Genomic DNA, 24,610 nt, shown 5'->3' with positions numbered 1-24,610 from the left:
CCATTTATGAAGAAGTTATATCCATCTAGACTCTTGTAGGCCAATAGCTGCTCAAATGTGTAGCCTGGCGTGAGGATTAGATAGTTGAAGATATCTCCATGCATAACATCTGGCCAATCCATCCATTCAACAGCACTACTTGTGGATTTAGCGTCCATACGAAAGTATGGATCTACACCACCAAGTAAAACTATCTTCTCATCATATCTCTTACGCGACTCTTCAGACAGCTCCAAATAATACTTATATTTCAAATCAGCACTCATTAGTATCAATTAGTTGTTTGTACACAAAAACAAATCCACAGAAATCCTACAACACTATAACAAAACACTACAGCGCACCTGCCGTAACCTAGCGATTTTCCACTCCTAATTACGGAGAATTATACGCATGCGTAAGGCCACGCCCCTTGCATACTCTCTATACGCGTATTTTCTTCAATCAAACCTCTAATCCCTACAATAACTTTTAAAGACACGATGTGGACACAAACTCTAATGCCTGATAAACAAGTTGTGACAGCGTGCTGAACCGTAAGTTCCCTAGGGATGGCGTTTTAAGCAGAAATCTTTTAAATTCCATTTAGTACCACACCCCATGCGAGCGTTTATAAATCGCCAGTTGTCTTATGGTTTGAAGAACAAAATCACTAGCGAAGGTGCTTTAGCATACTCTTCAATTCTCTATTTACATGTAATTTTTAATAGATTAACCACAAAGGCCGGTAAGGTGAATACAAAAGGTAACAAGCCTTTAGGGGTTACCACCTCTATGTAGTGTGTACCATGTAGCTTGTGTTGTGGCTTTCATTAAGTATTATGCACACACAAATGGTGCAACAAAATTTTGTAATGGATTGCTCGAATGTGGTTCGTGGTGTTGTGGCTCGAATGTGTTTCGTGGTTTGCCAGTGACCATGTATGAGTTGGGGTTGTTCCACACAACTTACACAATATTCAAATTTCATGATGGCCATGATAATTTCTTGCCATATGGTAAACATACAACAATGTGTAACAATGTTAATTAACATCACATCAAGACTTGACTAAAAATAGTTCCAACAATAGTGATGATTTCTTGTATGTCAGCATGACGATACTGAGACCTGTAAAAGAATAAGCAGGCACTGAAGTTAACCTTAAATTAAACACTCATGCAACTGACCTGGAACATCGGTCGCAACACCAAAAACACTTGTTTCGATATCTGATGACACAATCCAGCAGGCACTGAATTAAAAGAGAATGTACAAAAAATCAATATGCCGGGCTGTGTCAATAATAGCATGGATAATCAAAATAAACAAAAATTATATCCCAGGCTAAGTGAATGAATAACATAACTGTTGGGTAAGCATGTTAAACCAGAACATTAGGATATTAGTCAAACCAGAACATTAGGACATTAGTCAAACAAAAGTACGCTATCACAACTTGGTCATAATACAATGTTTGTACCACTGGACTTCACACTGGTTGCCCAAAAATTGTGCCATTCCGGGACAACAGCATAATATTATGAAACAAATAGTTACTACAACACAGAAGGCTTACTGTTGCACTGTCTACACTGATATACCATAATTTTAAAAACATAACAAGTGGGCATTAAATACAATACACTTAACAACTGGGTACTAGGAAAAAATCACTAACATCACAACATGTAAACTGACCTGGAAATTAACACCCTTGATGCCACTACAGTCTACACTGGATACTTGTTCGAACCCATCAACACTATGCCTGATACATCTGAGTAGATTGACCTGCAAATTCACATCACTAGTATATAGTGATAATTGATAACTACAAAAACAACAATTGCAATAATACAATTCTTCTGTACATCAACTGACCTGAAATTCATGACACTCAATACCGAGACCTGTAAAAGAATGAGCAGGCACTGAAGTCAACCTTAAATTAAACACACATGCAAACTGACCTGGAACATCGGTCGCAACACCAAAGACATCTTCTGATGAAACAATCCAGCAGGCACTGAATTAAAAAGAGAATGTGCAAAAAATCAATATGCCTGGCTGTACCAATAAAGGATGAATAATCAAAATGAACTAAAAAAAATATATCACATATGCAGGTTAAGTGAGTAACATGACTGTTGGGTAAGCATGTAAACCAGAACATTTGGTCATTAGTCAAACAAAGTATGCTATCACAAACTGGTCACTGATAATTGATAACTACAACAAGAACAATGCAATAATACAATTCCTCTGAACATTAACTGACCTGAAATTCATGACACCTGTATCTTTGTTCCTGCATGGTCTCAACTTACATACGTACCATGATCACATTCAACTGCTAGTGGATAAACCGGTATGACCAGATGGCCTGCAAAAACCAACAAGCAGGCATTAAATACAATACACCTAAAGCCTGGAATATGAAAAATATTATATAAGCACTATTCCACACTGATATAATAATAAATTATAGGATGTTGTGGAACTTGCCTAAACATGTAAACTTGAACATGAGGACAACTGCATAATCTGGACACTTGGAATTGTCCAATACCTGATGAACCGCAAGTAGGTACTAATGACATTCACTTCAACATTTTATCCCAGCTGGGTGAATCTCTTGTAACTGAGTAAAAAGGTGTTTATTTTCCACCTGCAACCAAAGTTCTACATTTCCGTGGTTGGGTGTACATAAACGGCTGACCTGGAAAATCAGTATGCCATAGGGATATGGAAATGGTTCCTTTCCTTCTGTTGTGACATTACTTACAGCTGACTGGTAAATGATCATCGATGTCCCCATGGACCCCAACAATGAGTATACCAATAACTTCACAAGTTGGCTCGCAAGTTGGAATGAATTTCCTTTCAACATGTGGTGGAATGAATTTCCTTTCAACATCTGGTGGACAGGTCCAAAAACCCTATCGCACAAACACGGTGAATCAGTGTGTGGCGATGTGACACGTTGCACAAACTTCACTCCTCGTTTCGTTAGCATCAAGACCGGCATATGTCATAGAGTCCCTCAGTATTCTTGACTCTTACTTTTTCAAGCGTTGCTCAAGCGATGTAGTTTCTCACGAGGGGCTCGAGTTTCTCAGTAAAGTCGAGCCGATTAAAGTACGCCTCACCATCCAGTTACATTCTTAAAGCATTCAATTTAAAACCACGTATCACGAGTGTCCGCTTAAGGTAATTAGGGACTTTCCACGAGATTTCCCCTAAATAGATCACGTGTTAGTTGTCAATCTGGTGGTATACATGGTTCAACAATGCGGTAAGTGTACTTTATTATAGTATAAGCTGTCAATGAATAATCGTTTGTGCACTGCTAAACTAAGTTATTTTTGTGTGATAAGCATGCTTGAGGAAGGGTCTGGGGGACGAGACTAATGTTTTGACAGCAGTTGATGATGGCCAGGCAAAGAACTGCGAGAAGAACTACTATGATAGTATGATAGAAGGGAAAAATTCCCACCCCTATAGCTCTGCCTAGGGGTATTAACTAGCATTATCTACAGCTACTGTATGTTGCTGATATGTACATTCAGGCCAAGAATAAAGGTGAAAGTGGTAGTAAGGCTCAATCCTATTATTCTGCCTAACAGGCAAGGGAGTCTGAGACTGTGGGGGCATGTTCCCTCAGGAAAGTATAAGTACTACAACTATTTTGTTTTAATTGCTTCATCAAGTATAAAAATTTCAGTCAAAAGGTGATGATTGAGCTCTGGTCTTATGCACTGGTTGGAGTGGTTGTATCGATACTGCACTGTGACATCCTTGAGGGGTTAGTGCTGGCATTGTCCATGGCAATGCTATTTCATCTCCTCGAGTCTTGATGATTGAGTCCTCCATTCCTTTCTCTGCTGCTCCAATCCTGAAGTTGTGACCACGGTGACGATCGAGGCTCTGGTCTTGCATCTATACTGTACTGCAACACCCTTGAGGGGTTAGTACCGGCATTGTCCATCGCAATACTGTTCCATCTCCCAAATACAAGTCTTGATGGTTGAGTCCTCTATTCCTTTCTCTGCTGCTCTAATCCTGAAGTTATAACATGATAAATGATTATGATGATAACAATTACAAATGTATTTATAGTTGTGTAGCAACTGTAAACTAATTAGGCACTTGCAAGTTTAATTAGGTGTCTGAAGCATTTAACATGCACAGATATGAGATATATTCATCACGTGCAGGCAGTAAAGATAAATTTACTCTAATAGAACAGTCATACTACACCGTAAATTCATACTTCCAAATTTATGGTGTTATGAAACAATCATTATTATGTATGGATTTTACTGACTCTCCAAGATAATATTCTGCATTAATGTTAATTGCTCATTTCCAAAAAAATTACCTTTCACTGACAAAAATGAGTGATATCCACCCCAAAAACACCTTCGCTGTAAAAAAGGCGCGCCCAAGAAACTACAAGTACCTGGAACCCAATGTAAAAAACAAAAAGAAAAAACAGCTTAGCTGAAGTGAAAAGTAACTGGTAACTTAAAGAGCTGATATCTGAAGCGGCCAAGAATACAACTAACTACAATTACTAAAGTTTAATCCATGCAAGAACACCTTGGCTATAAAACAGGTGTGTACATGAAAGTAACTGGTAACTTAAAGAGCTGATATCTGAAGCGGCCAAGAATACAACTAACTACAATTACTAAAGTTTAATCCATGCAAGAACACCTTGGCTATAAAACAGGTGTATACATGAAAGTAACTGGCAACTGAAATGGCTGATATCTGAAGCGGCCAAGAATGAATGGTCATATACAACTAATTCAAAAATTTAACACTGAACCTTTATAATTCAGCTGTGTTCTATATTCACTCTTGCTGCATCGTAAAGTAATTTCTTTTAACTCTAATTGGCTGGTAATTTGGCCGCCTTTTTTTGCTCTATTATACTGACTATTAAAAAAGGCGGCCAAATTACCAGCCAATTATAGTTAAAAGAAATTACTTTACGATGCAGCAAGAGTGAATATAGAACACAGCTGAATTATAAAGGTTCAGTGTTAAATTTTTGAATTAGTTGTATATGACCATTCATTCTTGGCCGCTTCAGATATCAGCCATTTCAGTTGCCAGTTACTTTCATGTATACACCTGTTTTATAGCCAAGGTGTTCTTGCATGGATTAAACTTTAGTAATTGTATTCTTGGCCGCTTCAGATATCAGCTCTTTAAGTTACCAGTTACTTTTCACTTCAGCTAAGCTGTTTTTTCTTTTTGTTTTTTTACATTGGGTTCCAGGTACTTGTAGTTTCTTGGGCGCGCCTTTTTTACACCGAAGGTGTTTTTGGGGTATTATATACACTACTACAAATACACATTTTTAGCATTAATTCAGCTTGAGACTTGAGTAAAGGAATTTTATCTTACATAGTATACAGCTGTACTGCTGGATTAATGGTATGAAGAACCTTATTATTGTGGTCATGCATGTGATTTCAGCATAAACACAAAATCAAGCATGTAGCAATAACACATATTTTCATACTAAATAACAAGAGCTGGTTGGTAAGTTATCAAGCTATACCTACTTTGCAAACAGGCACAAAATGAATTCTGTATAAGATGTGACATCTGAATGACTACAGTATTTATTTATTTTTATTTATTAAGGCTTTACAGCACAAGTGCTGAAGCTCTGTTGAACACCTGGTCCTACAGCCTGTTTAAAGTTGTTACATAAAGTGTGTTTGAAAAGGTGAAGAAAGGAGAAAAAATCCATGACTGGACCTGGGCAGCCTCAAACCTGCAGCCATCCAATTAACGCTTGAACAGGCTGTAGGACCAGGTGTCCTACAGACCTTCAGCACTTGTGCTGTAAAGCCTTAATAAATAAATTAATTAAAAGGTATTAGGTAAGAGATTTATATAATATTATCACAAACTAATTACTGCAAATATTTCAGTGTGTATTCATTTCCATAGTGAGCAACTATAGAGAAATTTCTCTATACAGTTTGTGGATCATACAAGCTGTATACGCTGTAAACTATAGGTGACCAGATTTGCGAAAAGGTTCCTTTTCCACACATTTTACATACCACCAAACAAAATGACGTAGCACTTGATTCCTTATACTGATTAACTTGCTATTAGTATCAGAATGCAGCCAGATACTGTAGTTACACCCATGGAAATTTCAGGCTATTATATGCCATGATCAAAACGTTATGAAGCTTCAAAGTTCAAAAAATGGGTCAAATTTTGTGTGTGGAAAAGGTACCTTTTTGCAAATCCGGTCACAGTCAGTATGAACAAAAAAATTACTTGTCAGCATTTAATAAAGCTTGTGAGAGTAATATTACTGTTTATCAGGTCTTGGTTTAATGTTCAACCCTGCATAATGTTCTCTTGCATGAAATAGAACAAAACTAGCACTTATATGGCTTGCCGATTTTGAAAATTCTTCAGTTACATAACTATAAATGCTTTTATGGAAAGGCCCTTCTTAGAATAAGATGGATCCTATCAAAAAATTTAAGTTAAGGTTGTGCTACATATGTGGAGAAAGTTTGGTGCTTTTGTCACTTGTGTCTACATTAGTTTTAAATTTGGCTTTAAGCAACCTAACTATATAGGGATGCCTTATGTACATGTATTTTAGCACAATAATTGTCAAAGAAAGCAGTGTGCATACTAACATAGCCTCCCAAGGTATTATAAAAGAAAAGCTGGTGCCACTAGCTTGGCTTCACAGAGAATTAAACACTCGCCTTGTAATAAAAATTTGCTGTTCATCTTAAGAAGCACAAGGTAACATGGTGTGAATATTGCTAAACATTTCTTCTATCACTTACTCCTTGCGACTCCTCGTCGCATATTAGAAATATGCAATTAACAGTAATAAATTTCAGAAGCACTTATATCGTGTCCAACCTCCTCTGGCTCTGTGCTCCCTCTCGAATTGGAACCATTTTTATACTGCAAATTCCTGTCCCCACATACCAAATTCGAGCCTAATACAATCGTGAAATATAAGCCTCCAAAATCTTAATTTCTTCATCTTTGTTTAGGGGGCTTTGGGGCTTAGATTATTCTTTTTGCACACTTTACAAAAACCGTTATAAAATGCAAATGTGTAGCTCGATGTCTTGAGCTTTGATACACTTTAAGAAGGTATTGCGGCACAATCATGTACAAAGTTGATGCAAATCTGAGTAAGAGTCATAAAGCTATGGACAATTATTTGCATTAAAAAAGGCGACTTGTTGTCATGCCAGACAGGGTAAACCGCTTGTGGGAATAACTTAAAAATCAGGATGCATATAGGTTAACCATCTATAGCTCAAACCTTTTGTGGTTTAAAAAAATTTGCGCATACAACTATAGAGTTACAAGGCAAAAACCAAACAACTGTATATCGTGGGTTTGAAATACTCTAATAGAACAGTCACCGCGGGGGGGAAAGGTGCATGAAAAAATGTCAAAGAAAACTTACCAGCATTTGAGCCTGGGACCTAGATACTGAACACTCAAAGCCTTAACCACTGAGCCACTGCTATCACAGCTAATCACCTCACTTAATTTCTACTTTATATATGAAAATTCTACCTAAAATCTACTCAATAGTAAAAGTTCATAATTTCATAGATCTACCAATGGAAAATCTAGATTTTTTTCTATATAGAACATTCTATGTGTGTTCTATTAGAAATCCTCAAAAAAAAATGTGCGCTCTATTAGACCATTACAAAAGTAATCAAATAATCTCTGTAACACAATACTATTACAACTTCTCTAATATTCCATCGAATCAAAGCCAATGTTAGTATAGCCATTTTGGTACAGATTGTGGCGGGATAGTACATTACTATTAAGACCTACTCGTGCCAATTGTCATCATCATAATCATCATAGTAAGTGCTATGCTAATAAAACTTGTGACAACAGGCTGCAAATTGTATTCTAGCATAAAAAGTACAGGATTTGCTTTGTAAAAATTGAGCAATTACATCTTATCACATTTTGCAAGAAAAATCGAGGTACTCTAATAGAATGGTCACTGCTAAATTTTAATAGACAGATAGCGTACCTAACTTGGCAGGGACTTACTTTGTTATAAAACACTACAGCAAATAAATACAAGCAGTACTGTATACGTTATTACAACTTTATAACCATTAACAAGCCAGCACAAAATTGTATCAGTATAAATTGGCTTTAGTATCAAATCAGTAGGTAGCTATTTTTCTCTATTGGTAGAGCACTAGCTGGTCATAATCATCTTCACTGCACCTGTAGATAAGAACAATGATTTGTGTCCGTCCAGTATATGGTTGGCTTTGGGTACCTATTTAAACAACAAAAAAGTGAAATCCACGCAAAAACAGTCTAGCTATATAAAAAGGGTGCGGTCTTCAAAAAGCCTGTGGGTGAAAAAGTTGTGAAATCAAAGGTGATGTTAATGCACAACGCCATTATTAAAAATTATTATCATCCACATCATTGCAGCCATTTCATGGTCACCACCTTTGATTTCACTACTTTTTTCACCCTGGATTTTTGAAGGCCGCACCTTTTTATAAACGGATTTAACAAGAAGGCATGGCACTACATTACATTATTTTTGTGTAACGTAATCCTGATTTGTGTAGGGCGAAAAGATCAGGAAAGTCAATGTAGGGCAAACGTTTTTGAGGTGTTTCTGAGCACTACAATACTGCATCAAGTAATCACTACCTTGTAGTCATACTTTATCAATACTTGGGATTTGCTGAAAAAGAATAAGGGGGTGACTTTTCTGTACAGCTGGCTATGAATGCTAAATTTATCTTTTAAAACCTTACTTTAATGTCTGAAAGGTAACTAATTTAACCATGTCTGAGTTTATTAATTATTTTAGTTCTCAAACTACCCGTTATTATCATTGCTTGATTGATAAGTTCCAGTTAACTTGACATTGCATTTCTTTTGCCCTACAAAATGGCTGGTAATTTGTGCATGTGGCGCATTTTTATGACTGCACCTCTTCGTTAAGCACGTCTATACAGCTTGGCTGTTTTCGTGTGGATATTTTGTTACACTGTCATTCAGAATTTCAAGAAGACATAGTTTAATACTTTTAAGTACTGCTCCTCTGATAGAAGTGCTATACTTTACTGCTGTGGTCCCTACTAACATTTGCTTTCGTACTGTCATTCACATGTTTGTTAGGCTATAAATTGTGCTACTATTGTGTGTCTCAATGATCATCAAGCAAAGTGGCTATTTTACTTTGGTATGTTCTGCCTGTTACACAGCCTGGAATAATACTTCAAGGCATAATGTAAAATTATTCGTTATTCTGAAACTTTAAGAAAAAAATTGAGCCAGTAACATTAGTCAGTTGTTCAGAAATACCATAATTATAGTAAAAAACTTTGGTGGTAAAAAAGTGTGACAAAACCCCTCTGTTGAAAAAATTGGCGGAAAAAACTTTGGCGATGAAATAATATTCGCCAAAGTTTTTACCGCCTACGTTTTTACTGTACGGTTAGGCCATACCTATTTGAAAAATTGTTGCTCGGATTTTTTAAGGAAAAGTTAGGGTCAGTAGGTCGAAAAAAACAACAAAAAAAAAACCATCATATTTTTAAAAAACCATTCCAAACGTGTCATTCCATTGTTGACAACGAATTGTACGAGGGTACACAACAACAGCTCCTTTCTTCGCTATAACAGATGACCACGCATTAGCCGCCATATTTCGGCTACAAGTCCGCCAACATAACAATCACGTGAGTTATTATTATTTTTTTGGTCTTTTACAAAAAGAGGGTCGGTCGGGTCCGAGCAACAACTTTTCAAATAGGTATGGCCTTACTGTACGGTAGCTACATAAGGATGCAAGGTGTCAGCTCATCAGTTAAGTAGTGTAGTAAGTGAACTTTTATTCAGTAAGAATTATAAATGATTGGAATGGACTCCCATATGACTCAGTTAATGTTCATTCAACCAATTTGTTTAAGACACACCTAGATAGATTTTATCATAGATACTCCACCCCCCGGGATTGGAAACTTCGCACGTGAGCCAATACCGCCTGTACAATCTTGCTGGCGTATCCGCACCTCTACTTAATTGGTGTGGAATGTGAAGAGAAAATTCTCAACAAGTACAACGCTACCATTTTAAAGCCTGTGTTGGACTAAACTGTTCCTTTATCGTTTAACATCGCTGCAGATTCTTTCAGGAGGTCAGGAGCTTCGAAATAGACGATTTTTTTAGGGCATCGCCGTATCCACTTTGCTAGCCGTAAGTCAATGATTCTGCATGGGATGATTGTCAAACTTGCCTGGGATAGATAACTTTTAATCACGAATCGAACCAATATAGTTTTGCGGCCTTGTTTCTTTTGAAGCCGCTGTTTCAGTCTTGTCCCTCGAGTTTGCGGACCTTAGTTTTGCTAGCCGTAACAGCCTGTACTGTTGTCTGTCAAGTCCATTTCTCCGTGGTTAGGCTAAACAAGACATATGCTATCGAACTGGGTTATGTATGGAATCGTTTATCTGTGTAATGTATAATAAAATAATTTTAAAAATATGTCATTTGTGATTTATCACCAACAATGTACTAACCATTGCTTGATTAAACGCGCAGGGGAAATGCATTTTTTGTTTGTTTGTTTCAGGTCTAAATCAATATGGGTAAGCAGAAGTTAAAACTTTCTTCTGTTAAAGGCTACAGAAAGAAAAGAAAAGCTAAGCTAGCAGCCAGTTTAACTTGTGAATCAGTGGCATCCTCCAATAGTAGCAATCCAGACACAGATTTGGTTGTATCATTACCACTACTATCGTTCACTCATAATAAAGTGAAAGGATTGATGGAGTTACATGATCGCTTGAGCAAGAATGGTATCCCAGGTTGGAATATTGTTGAGAGTACTTCTGAGCGGCTTAGTTTAGCCAAGATGAAATTTTCTCCTCCCCGTATCAGTGTATCAGTTCAAATATCTTCCAACTTTGAATATTGTGTCACTCTGGAGGGCTACACCATCAACCTACCACAATTAGAAGCTCCAATTGGATCTCGTATTTCTTGTGTCAATGATGTAATTGTATTGTTGAATACAATAAACACTTTTCATTTATGTGAAGGCAACCTGTGCTCTGAATTTCCTGATTTGGTAGTTCACAATAAAGGAAAATTCTATGGAACAGATCGTAAGTTATACTTCATAATATATTTAGTTTTGCATTATATTAATATTGTACATACAGGTAAAACACTGGTTGCCAACATTGTTACCAATGACAGTAGACAGACTATTAGACACCGGGAGTGTCAGGTCATTGTGAAGGAAGGAGTGATCAGGTGTACAAAGTGTGCTGCACATCGTAAAACCTTACAATCTACAGCTACACGATTACACAGCAGAGCAAGGAATGATGCATCTAGATCTCCTACTTCACATACAATTACTTCTCCTAGTAGCCACGCCAACCTTGATTACTTGACAGCTCCAGAAGTTTCACTCAGAGTACAAGCATTACAAAGTCGTTTAAAGAGTAGCAACAAGTTGGTGAGCCAATTACAAGAACGAATTAAGAAATTAACAGAAACGCAAGGGCTCAATGTTGAACAAGATCTACATGACGACCTAGTAACTGTTATGGATCAGCATGAGGACAGTGTAAGCAAGCAGTATGATGAAGATTCTTTTCAGATGATATTTTGGAGGCAACAGCGTCAGGCTATACAGAAAGGAACAGGGGTTCGTTGGCATCCTCTGTTCATAAAATGGTGCTTATACCTGCACCATTGCAGTAGTGGTGCTTATAAGGTATTAAGAAATTCAAAGTGTCTGTGTTTACCTTCTGAACGTACTTTGCGTGATTATACCCACTTTAATTCAACTGGTGCTGGGTTTTCTGATGCTACTGACAGCCAGCTAAAGGAGTATGCAAAGTTAGATGAATCCCCAAATCACAAAAATTTGGTAGGCTTGTTGTTCGATGAAATACACATCAAAGAAGGACTGGTGTTTGATAAAAATACTGGCAATTTGATTGGATTTGCGGATTTAGGAGACATTAACAATGACTTTATAAGGTATTCTAATTCTGATTCGGATGGTGAAAGCAAGTTACCTTTGGCAAAGTCAGTCATGTTTATTATGGTCAGAGGATTAACATCTCGTTTAACCTTCCCTTATGCTCAGTTCCCAGTAGAGTCCATTAAAGGCTCACAACTTTTCCCTCTTTTTTGGGAAGCAGTTCACAGGCTAGAATTTATGGGGTTCCGTGTACTTTCATGTACATGTGATGGAGCTACGTCGAACCGAAGGTTGTACCACTTGCTCACACAATCTCAAACTGATAAGTACAAAGTACTAAACAAGTACAGTGAAGACCAGCGATACATATATTTATTTAGCGATCCACCTCACTTGATAAAAACAATTAGAAATTGTTTTTCAACAAGACCTCTGTGGGTTAGTACATATGTCGTTGTGCTTGTCATGCTATTTAGTAACCAACTTTGTTTTGGCAGTGTTGTGGACAATACATTAGTTGGCAACATGTCGTTGATCTATACAAGCGCAATATGGGAACTGGCAAAGGACCTGCAATGGTCCACAAGTTGAAGTACGAGCATATACGCCTGACTTCTTTCTCAAAGATGCGGGTTGACCTTGCAGCTCAGGTTTAATAAATTGATTACATAGTGATGTTTTATAAAATATTGTTTGAATTAGGTGCTTAGTTCTACTGTGTCAAAAGGTATCAAGTTAACTGGTGGACCACATGCACAAGAAACAGCAAAGTTTATTGAAATGTGTGACAAGTTCTTTGATTGCCTTAACGTTGATAACTTGGACGAGGGTAGCCGGGAGAAGGATTTTAAAAAACCGTATCGAAAGAAAGATGATTTCAGATTAACGGTATGATTTATTTTTTTAGTAAAAGAATTACCTACATGTATAATTTTGTGGGACAGTGGCTACGTGATGAGTTTATGGGTTATATGAACAACTGGAAAGAATCTGTGAACAACAGAGAGGGCTATACTCCACAACAAAAGCAGCAAAACCTGTTAAGTGATCTTACACAAGAAGGGATTTCAATTACAGGTACATAAAATCTTTAGTGTAATAATTATGTGGCAACATTCTGCAGTTTCGTCATTTGTGGAGTTAGTTCCTATAATATTGAGTCAGCCTGGGGTTGAGTATTTTCTAAGTGAAAAAATCTGCCAGGACCCCCTGGAAAAATTTTTTGGCTGTTTACGCCAGCGGGGGAGAGTAAACGACAACCCAATGCTGAATGAAGTTTTCAAGGGGGCTCAAGGATTACGTGTTATTGGCGATGTCAATGTAAAGGCCATTGCTGGCAATTGTAGAGGAAAGAGAAGTGCCGATGATGCTGTACTAGATAATTCTTCTAAGTTACATTTACATAAGAGAAGAAAAAGTAAACAACATAACAAAGAAAACATTTAATACAACAAACAAAGCACTAAAATAGTTTTTTTCTCAATGCTTTTGATTTTTGTGTACCCTTTTTGTTCGATTGTTTGTATTTTTCCACAAATCCTTTTGTAAATGCATGGCTACGAATGGTTAAAAATAAATCAATCACCATTATTAATAGCTCATCTCCAACTTCCACAGGAGTCAATCCAATAGCAAGATCCCAGTAAAATTTTACATCTACGTCACCCAGCACCTTGTCTGCTATCGTTCGCTTAATATCACTCAACTGGCTGGCATCTTGTCCATGTGTACAACTTTTGTACACCTTTTCAATTGCTACCAAACAATAATAAAACATCTCATTAATGTGTGTCAACCCTCCTCTGTCTACAGTTTCTGTCCATTGGCTGGACTCCAGGCCAGTTGGGATATCAGACTGCAATAGCAGCAATGCATCTACGTGACTCTTCCTTGTCACAACTTTAGAATGTAGTTGCTTTACGATATAACCTCCAATATAGTTAATTGCATTCTTTTCTTCAAATGTTAACACTACATCTTGTACGTCATCATCAGCTTCACCTGAGCTTGAAGACTGGCCAGCGGCTTTGACTTTTGCTTGAAGCATCCTTTTGAATACTTCCTCAGTAATGTACTGCCAAAACAGTGACTTCATTTCCAAGGACAGTGTATCACAAAATGCTTTCCATTCCTTTTGTAGCTCATCTGATAGCGAATATTTTTGGAATGCTGGCCATAACTTTGAAAGTTTTAATGTCTTTTCGAAAAGTTTTTCCATGTGACTTTGTAAATTGTCTGAAAAACGTTCTGCAAATTCCTTGTTCTCCACACTAACAATCTTTTCTGCTGATTCACGAAAGAACTTGCAATTACTGGAGTCTGTCGAAAACCTTGACGAGTGTAACACTTCGTCGCAAACTTCTAAAAGATAGCGTTTCTTGTCAACAACTTCAACTGGGTCTGGAACAGACACGGTGCGGGGTGTAGTATCTATGGTGCGGGCCATCACAACTCGTCTGTAGAGCGCACATGGAAATAATCAATTTCATTGGCGCTCACAATGGAAAGGTGTCAACGGAGGTGCGGATGGAGGTGACGAAAGTGAAGTTTCCAATCCCGGGGGGGTGGAGTATCTATGATTTTATTATGATTACCAGTATGATATTGTATAGTTATTTTTGTAGTAGTTTGATTGTATAGATCAGGTTTTTACAGGCTTTGCCTCCTTACCTGTACCCCCAATAATAATAATAATAATAATAAATAATAATAAAGTGTATAGGTAGCTAGCGTTGTTGTTGTAGCAGTACTTTTGTAGCTACTTATCTAACGACGTGCTAGCTAAGGCGTGCTTCGCTATCTCCTGCGATGCCGAGAGCGACCGTATTTACTTTTTCAGTGAACTCCAGTAGCAGAGGTTATCACGTATATCAAAGTATTTGGCCAAATCCATCACGAGACGATGAGCTAGCTGACGTGCGAACAGGATGCCGGTTGGAAATGCTATCCCAAGGAGTACTTACAACTGTGGGACACATTCCTAGGAAGATCTCCAAAATCAGCTCGATCTTTATTGCGTGGTGGTACGAGCTGATCTCAGTGGCGGATTTAGGGGGGTTTCAAAGGTTTCCACGGAAACCCCCTTTGAAAAAATGATTGCGTAACAATTAAATGTTTTAATTATCGCGGCGTGGGTCTCGATCGAGATACTCTAATAGAGCAGTCACAGTAGCTACTAAAGTAGTGTGTAGGAAGTTATTTAATATATTTTATGTACTATTACTAGGCTGTGACCTTTTTTTTTTTTTTTTTTGGTCTCACCTTACCAAACCAGACGATGTAGTGCAAACTTTTGCGTATCTCATGTTAATATATATTTCCACCTTCTAAACTAGAAACCCCCTTTATAAATTCCTAGATCCGCCACTGGATCTTCATCTCAAGTTCTAGTTACTCAGTGTGCTCGTGTGATCATCTAAAATAATTGATGAAAAAAACGGACGAATTGAACGCTATTCGCCAAATTCGCCAAAGTTTTTTACTATACGGTATCGTTAACTGGAGTACTGAAATTTGACATTAGTCAAATGCTAAATATTTCTGGGAATTTTCTGCATAACTTAGTATAACAGTCATCAAGCGACAAGCAATATCTTTCATAGCTTCGTGAGTAAAATATGGAGGTTTTAATTTCCTGAAATTTCACCATTAACATTTGGATTAAAATACAAAATTTGATTTTAATATTGTCATCAATTTCCTAGTGGTTAACCACTCAGCATTAGCTATACCTCAATTCTAACTGTCTGTGTGCTTAGCTTGTAGGAAATTCAGTGTAATAACACTTACATAATTGTAGAAACCAAATTATTTTGGAGCTAATGCTGCCAAATTGTACTGAAGGTTGGTCTTGTTTAACAGGAAAATGCAATCCGTGGTGACCCTTACTATTGTATATTTACATATGTACATAGTTACTGTAATATGTACTACACATATGTATGTAGTGATTGCTTATCATGTTATATATATACAGTTTTTCTTCCATCATCAAAATGCTGTTCATATTGGAGGCGTAATCTCAGAAGCTTACAGGATGATGGAGACAACTCCTGCTAATTTGAGCCCCACCCACCTTCTACAGCCATTTGCACCACTAACAGGGTTCCTCTTATCCAGTGTTCAATAAATATCCACTACCAGAGACATGTCCATGAAAACACAATGAAAAACTCATGAAATGTTAAATTTCATTGGTTGGTACCCATGAAATTTATTTTCATAGGACAACCACCTATGAAAATCCCATGAAATCACTTTTTCATAGCATTTTCATTGGTGTTTTTCATAGGGTTTTCATTGATTTGTTCTATGAAAATGCCATGAAAATCAAATTTCATTGGTACCAACCAATGAAATTTAACAATTCATAGGTTGGGCTTGTTTTTTCATAGGATTTTCATGTACATGTCTCTGGTATAACTTCATTGTAGATTATCAGGTACAATAATTGTAGTGCTGTGTAGTATGTACATAGGGTGTTTGTGTGTGTGTGTGTGTGCGTGCGTGCATGCGTGTGTGGTGTGTGTGTGTAATGTATATGGTGTGTGTGTGCGTATGTGTAGTGTGTGTGGTATGTGTGTGTGCGTGCGTGCAAGCGTGTGTGTGTGTGTGTTTGATGTAGTGTGTGTGTGTACCCATTCGCCCTTCTTGGGAGTCCATTCATCTGGCCTAAATAAATCACTTGTAATTAAATTACCTAACATCCCTTGGCTAGATGTGTGGTTGTCTCCCATGGAGGGTGGGGGACCGGATCAAAGAGAGTCCAGGATAGGCAGTCAAGAAGTGTTTGTGTGTGTACTGTGTACTGAATGTAGAGTTCATGTGTAGTTGTGTGTTACTGTTTGTGTTGTGAAAATTGTTTGTTTGGTACTGAAGGGACTACATAATACATATATACCCTATTACAATTGTTATGTAGCTGTATTGTCCACGCTCTAGTGATCTTTCAGTTTCCTCACTTCAACACTGTCATTTTTGCCTAGATTATCAATGCATTTTGTGACTAAGCACAGACATGCATAATTCATTGCAATAGCACAATTGCATACTATCGTTATCATGATTGTTACAATAATTGACTAATTGCCACTATCTCTCAACTCTATTCCTGCTGTAACCTTGACTACATACGTATGTATTTTCCATCCCTTTTTTGTATATACATTAAGAAAACACTGATGAAGACAACACTATGTACATAAACAATGTTAAGCATATACGTTTATGCAACTACAATATTATATACTTTTCAATTGTTTTGTCGATTAGGGCTCTTTCCTGCAGAACCGTGTGATCGATTTAGAAGACACCACTGCCATGATGATACACTGTTGCATCAGTGTGAATGAAACTGCTACCATTTGGATGGTGAATGCTAAATCCAAAATAATTATCATAAGCCAGATGACTTGAGATACACCAATCGTCGCACCCATCGTAATACCAATCTTAATCAACTGCTTGCTGACTTTCTTTGTAGCAGCCATGTCTGGGTTAGCTGTGCACTTGTATTTGTAGTAGTAAGCAAGGAAGGTGACAGATAGCAAAATTTGAAGTGTTTTGTTAATGGTGGTATTGGTCCATACAATAATCACAGTGTCTTAGTTGGAGACCAGAGGAGCACAAAAACCATTTGCTAATAGCACACGTGTGCAATAGCCCATTGCCCGGTCGTAACCTACTATAAAGAACGTGAACAGGCATTGCATCAGGACTCCATAAATGGCATAACACATCAGCAGCTTCCTCTCTGGCATATCAGGTCGTAGCTTACTGCCATAGTACATTACACAGGTGACATGAGCCAAGATAAATGTGGCAATCGCTTCACTGATCATTGCTCCTTGCATGACTATAAGCATGGTAGTGTAGCACAGTACTAGGGAATTAGCTGGTATCATGGTGTTCGGTACTAGTAGAACAAGAACACTCATTGATTGGAAGATTAAAGCCACATAGAGCACAAACAGCATACCAAAGGAAGTAAGCTTCTTGCATAAAACACGTGCTGCGATGATATAGCTGCTTGCCAGCATTATGAGTACCAAGATTACTGCCTTTGGAATAAACTTTGTCATCTGGGTGCTGTTATTGGCATCGTTCTTCCAGCAGGGTGGTGAGCTCTCAACCCTAGCAACAGCCATTGAAGTTTGGGTATCTCTTAGGGCAATTACAAGGAGACTATCGGTAGTGTAGACAATGTCCAGTATCTCTCCATTGTTGATATTCTTGATGGTGCAGTTATCAATGAGGCAGTACTGTAGTGTAGTGACTTGTTGGAGATCAGCCATGCCACTAACGTTACCTACTGACTGTTGATCAGAACAATCAAGCGATGCTGCCTTACTAGTAGCAAGAACAAGAAGAAGGAACAGAACACTGTAAGCCATCAACCTTTCCTACTGACTACAATGAAATAATACACAATAGAATAGTGTGACACGACTGAAATGTAAATCATTAGTAGTAGTGATTGTAAAGTATGCTGTAGTAGCTGTACAACACAAATCATAAAGCAATGGTGACAAGCCTAGCTATGCTAGTGACATCAAATGACATATGTACATAAACGCTTAATGCATGTTAGTACATGTGTATGTCCTTATATAGCTGCGTACTCATCTGTACAAGCATTGCATCAAGAAATATTTTGTGAATTCAAGCTAACCACACATCATACACATACGTACCTTTCAAGGATATTTTATATTGTACAATCCCAGCTGTGGTAGTAGCATTTCATGGCATATGTGTGTTATTTATATTGAACAGTTGGTGATTCAGAATTACTGTACTAATCTTAGGGCTGAAACAAACACTACAAAAACTCTAGTACTCATTAAGATCACATGACCCAGCTCACATAATGTATGTGTCACCGTGAAATAACACCAAGAAGACTGTAGAGTTTGATTGGTGTAATATCTTGTCAAGAACACTATGTATCATTGTTGTTACTTGAATAAGTTGTAAACCGAGTATAAAACATGTCACATGAGTATGACTACAAGCAGCTAGTATTTGTGAGTGCTCGATCGTTAACAGGAGAGTACTTAAATACTAAAACCATGATCGTTTCAGCCCTAACTAATATGATCCTTTAAATTACTGCATGTTTATAACGAACCATTAAGAGTTCATATTATATAATGCTCTTGATGGTACCTAATCAGGTCACTGTCTATTAAGGTCACCTGTCTAATGTAGCCATTGAAATAGTTTTCATATATGTCATTTGTGAGCAAAGGGACTTGTTTAATGCAGCCATAATATACTTTGACTCAAAGGCAACTGTTTTTTTACTGTACCATCTGCCATATACCTGCAGTGTACATAACCTGTATATGACTTTATACAGTTCCAACCTTGTGGACATATATTTCAGATGCATACACTCATCACAAAGCACAACATCATCCATCAGTGTGAACGCCTCACACAAAAATCCTTCTGTACTTTCCTCTACCTTGGTTAAACGAAGTTTCTCACCCTTTGGGCACTTTGCTGCAGAGTCGACTTTGTCGACGTTATCCTCAATCTCCATTTGCTCCTCCCAAGTCAGGTATGTGGCGACGTTGTCTTTGTCATTACCACTGAGAGACTGAATTTCTAGCATTAAAACAGTGCTTTGTGCCGCGTTACTTTGTAACGTACCAACCTGACGACTGTCAGGGAGCTGTCTCCTGGGGAGTGGGTGCACTTCAAGTTCTCCACGTCTGCACACACGGTCATCAGAGATTTTTCCATTCAAAAAAGTGCCTGTTGCATAGCAGCAAGCGTCTCCGAGTTGTCTTCAGACATCACAACAGTAGTATTAATAGAGTAGATGCATGAAAACGACCAAAACTAGCGAGCTAGAAAAAAGGCCAAAGGTGTGAAAGCATGGTAGTTTTTATATAGATGCCTCAAGCATGTGCAACAATGCACTTGCTTCGTATCCTAATATCTTAATGACTAACTAGCTGTAATTCTAGGAAACCAAGCCTAACACCATTGATATGCAAGACTGAGCCTTTTGAAATATAATAAGAATTTAAATCATCCAAGTGTTGCTGTACAAAATGTTATCTTGTACCTACTTGCCCACATGAAGTGTAGGAGAGTCACAGGGTCATAGTGCATGAGTCAACAATGATATCATAAAAGTGGGTATATGGTGTAAGTCTTCCATGGTAATCATATTGATATCATGGTAACCAGAGTGATGTACTGTAGTTACCATGGGTACAACCTCTGATCTTCCTACATTAAGTCAACAAAAACTTGCATATAACACATCAGGGAGTGACCCTTATATACATCTATGTGTGTACAGGAGGTTGCTATATAAACAGCAACACTTTATACCACTATAAAATTTTAGTATACTTACTGTAAGTGTGTATTTTGCTGCTGATAACTAACTTATCATTGATGGATATTAGGTGGTATATTGTGGCCGTGTTAGTTGCTGTTGTTACAGCTAATTCTTTTGAGGTTGATTACAAACAATATGGTCTTATTCCAACATTACCTGCAAAATCTTGTAGAGATATTTATCAACTGAATCCAACAAGTGATGGCAAGTCTGGTTATTATGTTGTAAAGATTGGGGACAGGCCAAGTTTTGTGTATTGTGATATGGAGCTGGAGTGTGGCGGAGAGAAAGGATGGATGAGGATAACTGATATGAATATCACTAATGGAGATGAGTGTCCCCATGGATGGAAAAAGATTACTAGTCCTGTTGCAGCTTGTAGAGCTTCTAGTGATGATGATGGATGTTATTCTGCTCAATTCTCAACCCACCAAGTCCCTTACAGTCGAGTGTGTGGAATGGTTATAGGTTACCAGAAAGGTAGCACTGATGCATTCCAGCCTTCCTCTAATTCTATTGATGATCCATATGTTGACGGAGTCTCGATAACCTACGGTACTCCCAGAAAACATATTTGGACCTATGCTTTAGGCTACAATGAGGCTGGTGGCATTTACAGTTGTCCGTGTGCCGTCTCTGGTGGTCCTTTACCACCATCTTTTGTTCATGAGAACTACTACTGTGAATCAGCATCATACAGTAACCCAGGAGCTGCTCCTTATTTTACTGATGACCCAGTCTGGGATGGTGAGGGCTGTCCCAGTAAGAACAGTTGCTGTTCAGAGCCAAACCTGCCATGGTTCTTTCGTCAAATACCGCTGACCAGTGACAAGAATCTTGAGGCTAGAATTTGTCATGATCAGCATTTTTCAAATGAAGGTGTTTTGGTGACAGAGATCAAACTGTACATCCAGTAGGTGATGTGATGACAGCAATGACTGACTCTGAATAGCTAGTTGTGATCTTTGTAGACTATATCATTCATTTCACAAACGTATATACAGTGTAGTAAAATTAGTGACTCTGTAAATTTGTACCTACTCAATACAGAGTATGTAAAGTTAAGCATGAAGATGATCATAGATGTAATTGGACTACCAATCTACACTGAGTGTACATTGTTTGTTGTACACTACAGTGCCTTCTGCCTTACTCCTTAAGTTACTGGTATAATCCATTGGTGTCCACCAGAGCCCCTTGATACATAGGCCACCATCTGCCAAAATGTTATACAGTAGGTATGATAGTAAAGTAGCACTCCTTGACATTGTTTCACTGCCATTGAGAGGATGATTTGTGGTTTTATGAAACAGTTACAAATGTATACGTAAAAATGAGCAAACAGTATGTTTAAAGTTTTGGATAAACAGTTGCTGTAGTGGTCAGTTGGGTGGTTTGGCACTAAAATAACTTTACAGAATAAGTACTCTCTTAATGATAAAACTGATTTTGGCTTCACCAAAGTGATAAATGCGTTAAGCCAAAAAGTGATTTTTTTTTTACATTTTACAAAATACGAGGTCTTCTCCTGGGTCTGTTACAGTAATGTCTAATGGATGGAGTGTACAGAGATGGTGTAGTTGTTCTAATCAGTGAACTCATGTAGTTACTTAGTTACTTGATATTGTAGTTGAATTTCTTTTGGGTGCCACGTGCAGCCGTTAGATTTTCATATGTATGTGATTGATTTGTATTGAGCTGAGCCAATAAGATGTGTTAAGATTTTACAAGTAGACCAGTATACGTCTTTCCTGTTATATTTAGTTGTGTCAATGATTTGTGTGGGTGAATAACATGCAAATTTAAGGAAAGACACACAAGCGAGCTGTATCATTACCAATGCAGGGCTGTATCTCTATGTACAGGGATAAGCTATACATGTATCACATGTAGCTCCTACATAAATAGAATCCCTTGATTTCACACAGATGCACACTTATTGTGCTCATTTGTGTGTGTGTGTGTAGTACTGTGTACATGTGCTGTATGTATGTGTGTGTGTGTGTATGTGTGTATGTATGTGTGTGTGTATGTATATATGTATGTATGTGTGTATGTATGTATGTATGTGTGTGTGTGTGTGTGTATGTATGTATGTGTATATATGTGTGTGTGTGTATGTATGTATGTATGTGTGTGTGTGTATGTATGTATGTATGTATGTATGTATGCATAGGCGGATCTAGAGGAATCCCTTAGGGGGGGCAAAGGGGGGGCAAGTATCAGGAGAGTATCTATACCTTGATGATGCTACATAAAACTATAGCTAGATATACTAATAGAGACACCTTAGTGTGGGGGTCTGGGGGCATGCCCCCACAGGAAAAGTTTGAACATTTAACTGTCTGAGATTGGATCTGAGAGTGATTTCAGCAGTTAACCACAATAAATATAGCTTGAATGTTGTATTAGGGTGAGTTCTATTATTATTAAAGTATGTTTACCGTGCAAGTTTTGACACCCTGACCTTGAGTCTAGCTACACCCCTGGCAACCATGTCTAGACTATTTGTGTGCATACGTACAGTTCAGTATACAGGCAAAATTAGAATATACATACAAGTATATAAGGTCATGACTTTAATATAAAAATTAACATGTGTTGTAGGAAAGTTGGAGTTTGCAATGTGGTTTGTTTGTAGCAAAGTTTTCTATGATTTTTTGTATATCTGGAATTATATCCTTCTCGATCTCTAAAAGTGCTAAAGTGCTAAGTCTCTCCTGACCCATAGTACTACGTAAGTAGTTTTTTAAATGTCGCAAACAGGAGAATGATCGTTCTGCTGAACATGATGTAATTGGTATAGTCCAAAATATTTTTGTCAACTTGCACAGAAGTGGCAGAACAGTCTGGATTCCTCTATCCTCAGCAAAAATTGCTCGTCTTCTACAGAGTATTTTATATCTTTTGTCATCTCCTTGTTCTGGAAGTGTGTCAATAGCTTCCTCCCTTTCTATTTCTTTTACCAAGTTACCAAAAACCCTCAATTCTGCCTTAAGATTATCTTGGTCTAATTCATAAAATCTTGCAATGTGTTCAAGGATTGCTTGTGAAACACCTCTACTATCAGCCAACAACAATTTCTCAACATTCTGAACGGTATCAATGTCATTTTCACTGAATCTTTCCTGGAGTTGACCAATTATTGTGTCTAAAAGTGGGTAATAGCTCGTCAGTTGATAATACTGTTCCACATTCCTGTATGTTGGCTGTGTTTCTCCTCCTCCTAGTTTTAAAGGTATTCTCCTTTGTCGCGGCAGTTGTGGAGCATCTAATTCAAATTTGTTCGAAATTTCTTCTGTCTCTTTCCAGAATTTCTTAAATTCTTCATCTGTTCTCATCTCCTTTAAGCTTTTTTCTACAGCATTGACTTTGCACCGTGCAGCACACACAGACACATCAACATATTGTAAATACTTTGACAGTATTTTTGTTATACTGAAAACCTCATTTAGTACTACAAGGTTAAATATAAAATCAAATGTACAGATTGAATTTAACAAAGATTGTGCTTGTGCTCCACATGATGGGTCTTCATCAGCTATTTTTTGCAAAGCCATTACCAACTCATCAAGTCGTTTTACAATAATTTTTAATGCTTCAGCCCTGCATGCCCAACGTGTATCTGACAAACCTTTTAAGGTATACATTTTAGATCCCGATTCTTTTTGCATTTCCTCAAACACAGCGTGTCTTTTTGCAGAAGCCTCCATAAAATTATGCAACTCAGCTACAGTGCCAAATGTATTCCTAGCTGCAGTAACTGTTTTTGCTGCATCTACCAGAACTAAATTAAGAATATGCCCATTACAATGTATATATATTGCCTTTGAATTATCCTTTTTAATTCTTGCTGCAACTCCTTTGTAAATGCCTCTCATGTTTGCAGCTCCATCATAGCACTGAGCAACAATATGATCAATACTGAGTTTAAATTTTGATAAAACACCCTGTACAAGTTGGTATAATGATTTACCATCTGTTTGAACTGCACGAAAAAAGCCAACAAACCTTTCTTTTATAGCAAACTCAGGATTTACATATCTTAATACTACTGCAGCCTGCTCATGCCTTGAAATATCTAAGGATTCATCTAAAATCAATGCAAATGCACCAGCACTTTTTATTTCAGCGATTATAGAATCCGTCATATTTTCTCCAATGATATCCAGCAACTCCTCTTGTATACCATGACTAGTATACGTAACACCTTTCTCCTTGTTTATTAAAAACTGGTTGATTAATT

The 24,610-nt window shown here is 37.6% G+C and overlaps 4 protein-coding genes across 7 annotated transcripts in view; 3 read left to right on the top strand and 1 right to left on the bottom strand.

Moving 5' to 3' along the window:
* Positions 1–958: 958 nt before the first annotated feature.
* LOC136263694 (uncharacterized) overlaps positions 959–24,610 on the bottom strand; it is a 191,001-nt gene continuing 167,349 nt past the window's right edge. Inside the window, exons 1-9 of one of the 4 annotated variants that reach the window (XM_066058332.1) lie at positions 2,977–3,444; positions 2,703–2,922; positions 2,489–2,651; positions 2,262–2,366; positions 1,954–2,009; positions 1,865–1,893; positions 1,682–1,814; positions 1,171–1,235; positions 959–1,111 (exon numbers count right to left, since the gene is read on the bottom strand). In XM_066058332.1, the coding sequence (XP_065914404.1) occupies positions 1,036–1,111; positions 1,171–1,235; positions 1,682–1,814; positions 1,865–1,893; positions 1,954–1,983 (333 nt within the window). In that variant the 5' untranslated portion in view covers positions 1,984–2,009; positions 2,262–2,366; positions 2,489–2,651; positions 2,703–2,922; positions 2,977–3,444 and the 3' untranslated portion in view covers positions 959–1,035. Of the gene's footprint in view, positions 1,112–1,170; positions 1,236–1,681; positions 1,815–1,864; positions 1,894–1,953; positions 2,010–2,261; positions 2,367–2,488; positions 2,652–2,702; positions 3,445–24,610 lie in introns of those variants that run through there. The other 3 variants (XM_066058334.1, XM_066058333.1, XM_066058331.1) reach the window with 3 other exon arrangements.
* On the top strand, positions 10,081–13,606 carry LOC136263684 (uncharacterized). Its single transcript, XM_066058317.1, has 7 exons — positions 10,081–10,264; positions 10,641–11,172; positions 11,230–12,443; positions 12,503–12,655; positions 12,708–12,893; positions 12,950–13,082; positions 13,129–13,606. The coding sequence occupies exons 2-7, from the start codon at positions 10,653–10,655 to the stop codon at positions 13,449–13,451; spliced, it is 2,529 nt and encodes an 842-aa protein (XP_065914389.1). The 5' UTR covers positions 10,081–10,264; positions 10,641–10,652; the 3' UTR covers positions 13,452–13,606.
* Positions 16,333–24,610, top strand: part of LOC136263687 (TBC1 domain family member 31-like) — a 25,255-nt gene continuing 16,977 nt past the window's right edge. Inside the window, exon 1 of the mRNA XM_066058323.1 lies at positions 16,333–16,446. The gene's annotated coding sequence lies outside the window, so the exon portion shown is untranslated. The remainder of the gene's footprint in view (positions 16,447–24,610) is intronic.
* On the top strand, positions 20,353–21,458 carry LOC136263689 (uncharacterized). Its single transcript, XM_066058326.1, has one exon. The coding sequence runs from the start codon at positions 20,421–20,423 to the stop codon at positions 21,279–21,281; it is 861 nt and encodes a 286-aa protein (XP_065914398.1). The 5' UTR covers positions 20,353–20,420; the 3' UTR covers positions 21,282–21,458.

Source organism: Dysidea avara, chromosome 8 (assembly GCF_963678975.1).
Source record: "Dysidea avara chromosome 8, odDysAvar1.4, whole genome shotgun sequence".
NCBI classification, from domain to species: Eukaryota; Metazoa; Porifera; class Demospongiae; order Dictyoceratida; family Dysideidae; genus Dysidea; species Dysidea avara.
Note: the sequence above shows the minus strand (reverse complement) of the source record. Positions and strands in the feature narration are given on the sequence as shown.

Excerpts from the sequence above, each read along its gene's own strand:
- LOC136263684 (XM_066058317.1), top strand. The coding sequence starts at position 10,653 with ATGGGTAAGCAGAAGTTAAAACTTTCTTCTGTTAAAGGCTACAGAAAG. Across the intron at positions 11,173-11,229 it reads AAAATTCTATGGAACAGATC|GTAAAACACTGGTTGCCAAC; the intron begins GTAAGTTATACT and ends TTGTACATACAG. Across the intron at positions 12,656-12,707 it reads GGGTTGACCTTGCAGCTCAG|GTGCTTAGTTCTACTGTGTC; the intron begins GTTTAATAAATT and ends TGTTTGAATTAG.
- LOC136263689 (XM_066058326.1), top strand. The coding sequence starts at position 20,421 with ATGGATATTAGGTGGTATATTGTGGCCGTGTTAGTTGCTGTTGTTACA.